At 38.4% G+C, this 11453-nt stretch overlaps 1 protein-coding gene across 1 annotated transcript; it reads left to right on the top strand.

The window, feature by feature from the left end:
- The first annotated feature begins 1996 nt into the window (after window positions 1–1996).
- Window positions 1997–6048, top strand: LOC135196840 (uncharacterized). The gene is made up of 7 exons (XM_064223630.1): window positions 1997–2050; window positions 2868–2965; window positions 3120–3162; window positions 3659–3763; window positions 4374–4510; window positions 5204–5309; window positions 5743–6048. The coding sequence occupies exons 2-7, from the start codon at window positions 2882–2884 to the stop codon at window positions 6018–6020; spliced, it is 753 nt and encodes a 250-aa protein (XP_064079700.1). The 5' UTR covers window positions 1997–2050; window positions 2868–2881; the 3' UTR covers window positions 6021–6048.
- The last annotated feature ends 5405 nt before the right edge of the window (window positions 6049–11453 follow it).

Here is an 11453-nt window from a genome sequence, read left to right on the forward strand (position 1 = left end):
AAGGAAGAAGTAGAATGACTAGACTTGGGCAAGAAGTTAAAACGTTGACTATGCCAGATAAAGCGGAGAAGATGAAACTCCACTATTCAATGAGGTATACAAATTTACGTGCCCGGGATGTCCCGGAATTTACGTTGGATTGACTAGGAGGCTGCTGCAGATGAGATACTGCAGTCATGGGCATGGCTCGACAACTCAAACATAAACATTCCCGCAATCAATTGCAAGATAGAGGTTAAGAAACAACACTTCTCTATTTTAGGCTCAGTTAATGACTCTGATTACCTAACCACTCTAGAGTCATTATATATTAAACTGTTCCCTCATTGAATAGTGGAGTTTCATATGACTTCTCCGCTTTATCTGGCATAGTCAACGTTTTAACTTCTTGCCCAAGTCTAGTCATTCTACCTCCTTCCTTCTCAACTAATGGTTGGTTGCGTCTTGGTATTTGTTTTTTATTTGTACTTTTTACTTTTCCGTTTTACATGTCAATTTTCAGTCCTTACTGTCAATTTCAAGTTAATTTTTAGTCTTGTATTTTTTTTACTATATTATGAATCCTGCTCTTATTTAATATTAATATATATGTGTTTTTATCTCAGCAGACTGTAGATGCACAATGTATGTGCGAAACGTCTCAAATAAATGTTTCTTCTGATGGTGCTGTCTGCGATTTCCTGAATGGATGTATGTGATATACCTGCATAGCCTATATATATATTATTATATATATTATATATATATATATATATATATATATATATATATACATATATATAATATTATATATATATATATTATTATATATATATTATTATTAATTATTATATAATAACCTACCTTTTCTTTATGTCTGTGGCTTTGCTTCTCTATACATACATAATACATGACTATATACGAATGTATATAGTGTATATATATATATATATATATATATATATATATATATATATATATATGCATGCGTCAATAAAGTCCACAGGAGAAAAGAGAATCAAACACTCTATTAGCTCGATAATTTCGCCTTCCACCAGGCCTCTTCTAGAGCTTTATCATAACTGAATACGTTCCTCATTTGACAAGTGGTTTTCGTGCTCGGGTAGCAATCCGGTGGTCGGAAGTTCGATTCTCGGCTCGGCCAACGCGGAATCAGAGGAATTTATTTCTGGCGATAGAAATGTATCTCTCGATATGATGTGGCTCGGATCCCACAATAAGCTGTGACCAATTAGTTCCTAGCCAAGTAAAAATATCTAATTCTTCCGGCCACCCCTAGGAGAGCTGTTAAGCAGCTCAGTGGTCAGGTTAAAGTAAGATAGACCTAACTTTATAACTGAACAGAACAACCATAAAATAATTTTTTTTCTCACAGGGAAAGAAACTAAAACTGAAAGGTTGTTCCGATCATAAGCAATTGGTCAAGAATGAACTATTCGGAAAAATTAAATGAGAGAACTATTCAACGATTTGGTGATAGGACATTCAAAACCTTTCTCGAGCTGTTCGAGAGTCTTATACTCTCTTTTCTCCTGGGGATTATACTTCATGCATAGACATAATCCCATCGTCGTGGTATGAAGATTATATATATATATATATATATATATATATATATATATATATATATATATATATATATTACACGTATATGTATGTACATTACATATTTGTGTGTGTGTGTGCTTGAGGGACGGATATATATTGTTCATCAATAAACCGCAGACGTCAGTAAATAAAGTTTGCCATACCTCTCTAAAGCTTTTGCCTCATTAACCTGCGCCGACACTTAATGTAAATGGCACAGTTGAGATGGCATCGACTAAGCAGTTACTGAAGACTCAATGGGCCTTCCAAGCACATAATATTTTACAACTCCTGATGAGGCGATGGATCAATCCTTAATTGACGTTGAGTCATTTTCAGTAAAACCAGCTTTTAGTTACCTGCGATTTTGCCTTTGAGTGCAGAGCGTGATTGCGTGTATATAAATTCTCTCCCGGCCCGGCACCTACACAGTTGCATCGTACTCCTGGCAGTGAAGACTTAGGTTCGTATCGTACAGGTACTGCTTCAGTAGGTTCCGTATTCGTGTTTTTCGCGAATTTATTGTTATCCTTTGGATACTGCAAAGGAAAAGTTTCTTGTTGTGTGTCAGGGGCATTGTGGATATTTAAGTCAACTTAGTCAAATAATTTAACTGACTCGGTTTTGAAACTTCATTTTAAACAACACATCGGACTTTGACGCGTCTGCCAAATCTAAGTTTTGCGAAACATGACTGAATATAATGTCCGCTGTTTTTATTTTTATTTTGCAAGTATATGACAAAGGCCCTGAGACTCGGCCTTGTAGTATATTAGCAGAACGAAAACTTCAGCGTTTGCCTTTAGGTGCTCGATCACTTTCCATTATCATCTCTGAATCAGAGAAGCAATTCTCTTCTTCTTCTTCGTTTTGGCTTACCCTGGGAAGGCATACGTTTGCTACTCGAATCTAATGTTTCTTTTTCTTCTTAGAACTCTTTTTCAATCTTGTAGACACTCATGATAGTTCCTACGTAGATAACTGTGCATATCCTCTAGCCAGTGACACCTGTTTCCTGTGTGAGTCTATGTCGTCATAAGCTGATATCATTTTTTTTTTGTTGCCGCGAAGGAAGTGACTCAATTTACATCATGAGCTGAATGAGCGGAGTCCTCTTTTTCCTCCAAAGGAAGCCGGTTATTTAGCGACGGCGTAAGCTGGTAATCAATCGCACAATCGACTCGAAACGTTATTGTATTGATGGAATGCTTGTCGTGCTTCGAAGGAAGCCACTCAGAGTCAAATTAACTCCAAAGATTTTTTTGTTTTCGCACCCGAAGGCAGCCGATTTACGATGGCATCACGGAGTCTGCTGCTGTCGGCTTTCCTGCTGCTGACTTTGGCGCTGGTTTCGCCATCAGAAGCCAAGCTTCCCTTGGTGAGTTTGCACCCTGATGTTTGATCACTTGCATTAAACTTAGAAACAATACTATGACTGTCAAGAAGAAGAAGAAGATGAAGAATATGTAAGATACCAAATAAATGAGGATTGTTGACATTGTTTATCGTTGTTTCTCTTTTCTTTTTTGCAGGATATTTGTCCTTTTAACCCTCTGGGAGCACAGAACTATGAAGGTAAATAGATTCAATTCTTTCTCTCTCTCTCTCTTTCTCTCTCTCTTTATGTATATACATATATATCTATTAAACGGACGAATTATATACATTATATAATTATGAATACATACATACATATATATGCGTGGGTACATATCCAGATATAGATACATGCAGATATATATATATATATATATATATATATATATATATATATATATATGTGTGTGTGTGTGTGTGTGTGTGTGTGTGCGTGTGTGTGTGCGCGCGCGCGCTATTCACAAAATAAGTTTTTTGTTTTTTTCGATTCAATAGTTCAGTAATGAAGAAGGTAGGTACCGTTACCTATAATTATAGTGTTCTCTCTGAAAGCAACCTCACATAAAACTGTTTCATGTTGAAAAAGAACACATAACATATCTTTTATATCGTTAGAGTACCCTTACCCCGAATGACCTAATGCTTGCTATAATGAATCAACTCATTTTGCTTTTCCTTCTGCATTGATGACCAGGGGAACCATTCAGGACTTGTTGGGGTCTCTGCCGCACCGCTTGCAGAACTGACGAACGATCCGATGGTCTCTGCTACCGCTCCAAGTGCATTTGCTGCATAAAAGGTAATTACAGGTTTTGGAAAATATAATCCCGTTTTCTTTGCGGTTATTTTGATGACATGGGAGCTAGGATAGAGGGAGAAACAGAAGAAGGCGGTGAGGATTTATATAGATCACCTTCTTTTTTGATGATTTGATGGGATTTTTTCTTCGATGGAACTATGATAAGTTTCGTTCACTGGAATTGAATTTTAGGGATGGCCAGTTTAGACTCTGGTGGTTTTCAGCTTCAGGGTTTTCTGTTTTTAGTTTGATGCATATATTATTTAAAGTAACCATCTGAATATTAACCTATGTATCGAGCATTTACATTATAATCTTCGTCTGTTCAGGTTTGTTTTGGCTGCAGTCAAATCGTATCAGAATTTTCCTGATACATGTAAGTAAGAACTGAATTAAATTCTTAAAAAATATCTCGTTGGCTAAGGTTGTATCTTCAATTTACATGGGTTCGAATCCCACGCGGGACAGTGAACTTTTTCCGTTCATTTTCCTTTGGATTTTAATAAAAAGGATGATTTAGATATTTAGACACTGGAGATGTTAAGGGGCCATTGTGATATGAAATAGGTATTTCTCCTTCTGTATCTTGTCTCTCTTTCATTACATGGAGATCGGTCTGGAGGTGAGGACTCCGGTGAGTCCCATGAACTTCCCTTTGGGGGTTTTCCTGGCCTGGCCCCTGGGGGGAAGCCTCTCAAATGCCAAAAGAACCACTGTGATTCGGCTGAGGTCTCACACAGTATAGGGGTAAGTGACTCTCCTCTTGGAGTACTGAGTCGGGTAGAAATTTAGTCATTCTGAATCAACTGGAGTTTTAAAATTAGCTTATGATTACTTGAAGAGGTATAGGGTTGAAAGTCGTACGGGCTGCTCATGATAAAATAAATACACACACAGACACACATATATATATATATATATATATATATATATATATATATATATATATATATACATATATATATATATATATACATATAGAATCGTTTCGTATGAGATATAGTTCACAGTAGGCGTAGGCTGTTCTGAAGGTGTAGAGAATGTGATATTTAAGTGGTATTTGTAGCTTACGAATAAAAAGGTCATATTGTATATATATACATATATATATTCTATACATATGTATGTATATATAACGTATATATATATATATATTTATATATATATATATATATATAGAGAGAGAAGAGAGAGAGAGAGAGAGAGAGAGAGGACTTGATTATAAAAAGCTACAAAAGCAACCTTCAGTTTAAAACCAATAACTAACCAAGAAAACTCAAAAGAAGACAAAACACTGTTCGACAATTTCTGAGATATTCTCAAAGTTCCTCAGACTTGAGGAGGCTAATAGGATGCCCATCCCATCGGCCTTCAAATAAGAAATGCTCCTTAACAGATCCATCATTGTTCTTTTTATTTTTTCCCAATAACTGGTACCAGGAACCCGTCGTGTTCGTATTCCCTAAGTGCCGGAGGAAGTGTAAGGCGAAGAAGGAGCTGACAATGGGCACCTGCGGCAGTGGGTCTTGCGTCTGCTGTGTTCCCAGTAAGTCTCGCTTGCTTGCATGTCTCGTTGTGACCCCTGACAATCTGTTAGCAAGATTCAGGAATTGCTACATTCCACTCTTTCCTCTTCATTTGACATATACGTTGTATTGTTCTTTGGCAATGATGAATGTTATTTACACTTTAGAGAAAGACTTTTTTTAATATGATTATGGAGGAAATAGATTTTTTCTGTTTAAAAATTTTATAGAATTTATTTTCATATGACGATAGCTATTTTAGATCGCAAATATATAAGTCGTAATAACAATAACATTAAGATCTAGACCACTAGTGTAATATACATACATATATATTATGTATACAGAAATATATATAGGTATATCTACATACTATTGAATGTATATATATATAGCTATATATATGCATGTAGATATAGCTACCCAGAATACTATTAATACATCTCTTAATAGAAACCGCGATACCCTTCGACGTAACGAGAGAACTGGAGAGGCTGAATGCCAACGTTGCCGAAGCGAGAGAAGTGGAAAGGCTGAATGCCAACGTTGCCGAAGAGAGAGAAGTGGAAAGGCTGAATGCCAACGTTGCCGAAGAGAGAGAAGTGGAAAGGCTGAATGCCAACGTTGCCGACGCGAGAGAAGTGGAAAGGCTGAATGCCAACGTTGCCGACGCGAGAGAAGTGGAAAGGCTGAATGCCAACGTTGCCGAAGAGAGAGAAGTGGAAGGCTGAATACCAACGTTTCCGAAGAGAGAGAAGTGGAAAGTTGAATGCAATGTTGCCAAGAGAGAGAAGTGGAAGGCTGAATGCCAATGTTGCCGAAGAGAGAGAATTGGAAAGGTGCTGAATGCCCAACGTTGCCGAAGAGAGAGAAGTGGAAAGGCTGAATGCCAACGTTGCGAAGCGAGAGAAATGGAAAGCTGAATGCCAACGTCGCCGATGCGAGAGAAGTGGAAAGGTTGAATGCCAATGTTGCCGAAGAGAGAAGAAGTGGAAAGGCTGAATGCCAACGTTGCCGACGCGAGAGAAGTGGAAATGCTGAATGCCAACGTTGCCGACGCGAGAGAAGTGGAAAGGCTGAATGCCAACGTTGCCGAAGAGAGAGAAGTGGAAAGGCTGAATACCAACGTTGCCGAAGAGAGAGAAGTGGAAAGGCTGAATGCCAACGTTGCCGAAGAGAGAGAAGTGGAAAGGCTGAATGCCAACGTTGCCGAAGAGAGAGAAGTGGAAAGGCTGAATGCCAACGTTGCCGATGCGAGAGAACTGGAGAGGCCGAATAGCAATGTTGAGATGTTTAGCGTGAGAAGATCCGTCCAAGAAGACGATGATGATAATGATGAAATGATTAGGGATGATAGGGGACTTGCCTAAGATGATGAAGATGATGATGAAACGATTAGGGGTGGGAGGGCACTCGCATAATGATGATGACGATGATGTTGATGATGATGAAATGATCAAGGCGGGGGGAGGGAACCCGCCCAAGTAGTTATAATTTCTAAAAGATGTAATTTCAGTAGAAGATGTAATTATTCGCTAAAGGAAATGTAATTCCTTTATGAGTCCTACTAATTTTGATTTCAATAAAGGTGATGCATTCATTTGTCGCGTCTCATTTCATGCCAGTAATATAAATCGCCTGCAGAGTTTACGTTTGTTTAAATAGGCGCAATTCTACTAAAGCACGTTCCAAATATATGAAAATATATAAACAATAAATTAATATAATATATATATATATAAATACTATATATACGTATATATATTATATATACCACATACGTATGTATACATGAATATTTATATATCTATATTAATATACATATAAATCCAGAAATAAATAACTATGTAAATAAATATAAATATATTCATACATTATATATATATATATATATATATATATATATATATATATATATATATTATATATGTATATATATAATTTCTTTTCACTTTTCATTTGGATCTTCGGCTTAGTAGTAACAGGCGAATCCAAAAAGTGTGAGAGAAATCGAGGAGTTAAGAGGGCTTTCTGGTTATTAAAATCACACGCACACATACATAATATACATATTAATATATACTTTAAGATAAGATGGAAAGTATGTAAAAAGACAAACTGTAAACTCTTCAAGAGGACCAACCATCAGAGATATATTAGAAGACTGACAAGGCTGCATCAGGTCGGTCGACGGGAAGGTGAGTTGAATTGAATGTAGAATTGAGGCCAAATGCCAAACACTGGGATATATGAGGTCATTCAGCGCTGAAATGGAAATTGGCGGTAAAAGATATGAAAGGTGTAACAGGAGGAAAACCTCAAAGCAGTTGCACTATGAATCAATTGTTGGGTGGAAAGTAAGATGGAAGAAAGAGAATATGAATGGAGGTAGAGTAAAAGGAATGAAAGGGGGCTGCAGCCAGGGGCCAAAGACACGTTGCAAAGAACCTTAAAGTAATGTCTACAGTGCCCCGTCTGAGGTCGGAGTGTATGGATGGCTCAAGAGAGTTAGAGGGGAATAGAGGCAGACTGCTTGTTTGAAGGGAACAGAAGAAGCTTAATGAGTAAATGACTCGGTTGCATTTTCCCGAAATGTAACCGAGTATTGAGACCTTTCCCTAAAATAAGTGGGACGCCATATCTCGAAAACTAACGATAGAATTTTCTTGAAAATAATCTCATTATGTCTCCCACACCCGAATTACTGCACATATGCTATCCTAAGCTAACGGAGCTGGTGCAATACTAGCACAACGCCTCAGTGGCGTGGTTGGTATGGTGCTGGCGTGCCACCTCGGAGGCCGCGAGTTCGATTCTCGGGCATTCCACTGAGGGGTGAGAGATGTGTATTTCTGGTGATAGAAGTTCACTCTCGAGGTGGTTCGGAAGTCACGTAAAGCCGTTGGTACCATTGCTGAATAACCACTGGTTCCATGCAACGTAAAAACACCACACAAACAAACAAAGCAATACTAGCACGCATCTCAGGAATTTGCTACTTGTTCATGGCCAAAAGTTGCTGGTTAGATGCCCCGCCAAACGTCTCAACGTCCTAATTCTGGATTTCGTGTTTGCATTTCGTGGTGTGCTCTCTGATGTTCGAGAACTCAGGAGACGAGAGTATAGTTTGTTGCCCGTTCTGTCACTGACCGCAATATATGGCTGTCAATCCGGATCTTGAGTAACCGTAGTGTGGATCCGATAGAGTCCTCGATGACATAGGGAACGGGTAACCTTATAAAACACACCAGAGGCCAACAGGGGACGCACACGGTCTTTAAAACTGATCAGGCGACCTATGGCTAAAGGGTTTGTTGGGGGTAACGTTCACTTTTAAAGCTGGAACATGACTATACTCTGTTTTTTTCCGTCTGTCCACCCGCCTGTGGTGTTTGCGTATGGTAACACTGCGTCCCGGGCTTTAGATAGCTACACTATGCGTAAGTTTTAGGTAAATAAAAGGATATCTGGGTGTACATTTGCAACTGAAAAGTGTCTTAATAATTTACTGTATGCGAATTACACCGTTAATATTCGATATAGGATATTGTTGAGTGTAACCTGAATGTAACTATCCAAAGCCCGGGACGCAGTGTTACCATACGCAAACACCACAGGCGGGTGGACAGATGGGAAAAAAACCGAGTATAGATTTGAGTTTGCTGAGGTCTTTGAATAATGAGTTGCAACGATTGAATTGCAAACTGGCGGAGAAAGGTGTCTTTAGAACATCAGGTACACACTTTAGATCTATAGAGTCAATTTGATGGATAGCAGTTACTGATAAAATACTGTTGGAGGTATGTGATATCCTAGCGTAATGCCTTTCCGGTGGAGGTCAAGGAATAAGCTCGACGAAGCAAGGTCATTATGGAATTCCGCTTAAAATCATGACAACAATGACTATTGGGACTGGTGCCAATCCGGTGAAGGCTTTCATTTTATACACTGATGTGTGAAGTCCTTCCTGGTGGCGTGTGGCAAGAATGTCCAAGGAAGGAAGCCGGTTCCCGAGTTCGCGCTCTGCATTAAATTTGATGTTGGGATGATATCTTCCGGAGTCAAAACTTGTTCTAAAAAAGAGCGAAGGTATCCTCAACGTACCTTTTGGAAGATAACAGAAGTTAACTGGGTTGCAGGTGTCGAGCGTCTGCTCTTCCAGCGAATAAAGGGCAAAGTGGAGAACCCATGGCCATGCCATCGATTTGGCTGTGAGCATTTCCATGAAAAGGAAAGACGGTGTCCAGCACTGCTAGGTCTGACGATTTTTAAACATCAGATTGATCAAATCCATCCAAAACAGTACGTATCATTATAAGGAAAAAGTTTATCTATGATAACTTGAATGGTTTGGTTAACAGGCACGTTATTAAAAAGAGATGTCACATCAAAACTTAAGGCATACATACACACACAAACACACACACACGTATATATATATATATATATATATATATATATATATATGTGTGTATACATGTGTGAATGTAAGCATGTATATATATGTATATTATATATATACATATATATAAGTATATACATATATCACATACATATATAGTTGAATCTTTACTTGACTCATAGCTAATTTGAAGTAGTACATTGACTGAAACCTCAAAGATATCATGTTATAGGACAAGGAAGAATTAAGGAAATCCCTGCTATTCATTCACATTACCTTAAAGAATGTCTGTTTATATCTTTCTCTTACATACTTCTAATTCCTCACCCATGTATGAACTGGGGAAATCAGGGGCAGTCTCTTTGGATCTGACTCAGTCAACCAGCACTTCATTTCCTTCCGATATATTCTTAACTGATGGTATTGTTTGAGGTGATTATTTTTAATTATCTCAGGCTTATTCTCTTTTTCTTAGCTCTTTTAGGACTTATTTTTTTAAATATATTTTTTCTTTATATGGATCATTTCCTTTTTTCAGTTTGAAAGGGATCTGTTATAAATTTGTAACTTCGTGATTATTGTCAGTATCATTATCACCTTCCTGGGAGTTTATCAACAAGAAGAATCTGTATAGGGCTAATTGCATGTCAGGGGCTGACAAGGGTTTGTAGGGCATAGCTGGATGACGGAAAGACTCCAACGGAATTGGTGGTCAAGTTGATAGAGGTGGCTATAAGCGTGACAGGGTTAGATATACTGCTCAGGAGAAATGCTGGGTTAGTAATGATGACTGACTTGATATGAGAATTGAATGGAATGGAATATAAAATGAGGCCAAAGGCCAAGTGCTGGGACCTGTGAGGTCATTCAATGCTAAACAGGGAATTAAGAGTAAGAAGGTTACATAAGTGCAACGGGAGGAAAACCTCACAGTTGCCCCATGAAACAATTATCAGGACAGGGTGGAAAGAAAGATGGAAGAAAGAGAACATGAAAGGAGGGATAGTAAAAGGAATGGAAAGGGCTGCAGCTTGGGGCTGAGGGAGACGCTTGGAAGAACCTTAAGTGATGCCTACAGTCAACATGCGAGGTGCACTGATGGCGTTATTCCCTACTGGGATATGAGGACAAAGTTGAGATTGAGATGGTATGAGCATGAGGTAAGAATGAGGGAGTAGGACGGAGTGAAGGGCAGAAGGTCTAGAAGGAAGCAAAGGATTAGGTGGTGTGGTGAAGTGAGGGAGGATTTGGAGAAGGTTCAACGGAGGGAAATCCTATCGACAGAAATGGTTGGAGAAGACTCATTGGGGCAACCAACCCTAAGCTTAGCCTAGGGATTGCAGTGGCAAAAGAAGTGGAAAAGAAGCTATGACTCAGTATACCAGGGAAGATATTTCATAAAATTTTGACTGAGAAAGTAGGACAGATGAAGGAGAGATTGCTGAGGGGAAGAATGGTGGTGATCATTTTGATGGTATGCATCACAGATATGACGACCATTCTGGCGACGAGTATCTCTAAGGCAAAGTGAGGCATATTCACCACTCAGCTTATTAGAAAGATGGTGACAATAATGATTATTATAACAATGGCAAACCCGGCGATGATTATTTTTTTCATGACGAAAATCGCCGAAACCAAACTTGAATGGCCACATACTTCAGTCTCTTATACCGACCTGGTCAATGAACTTATAGAACGCTATGCTATAAAAAAAAGTATAAATTAACATCTCATTGAAGAGACTACATTCGTCAAACAT

The sequence above is a fragment of the Macrobrachium nipponense genome, chromosome 18 (assembly GCF_015104395.2).
Source record: "Macrobrachium nipponense isolate FS-2020 chromosome 18, ASM1510439v2, whole genome shotgun sequence".
NCBI classification, from domain to species: Eukaryota; Metazoa; Arthropoda; class Malacostraca; order Decapoda; family Palaemonidae; genus Macrobrachium; species Macrobrachium nipponense.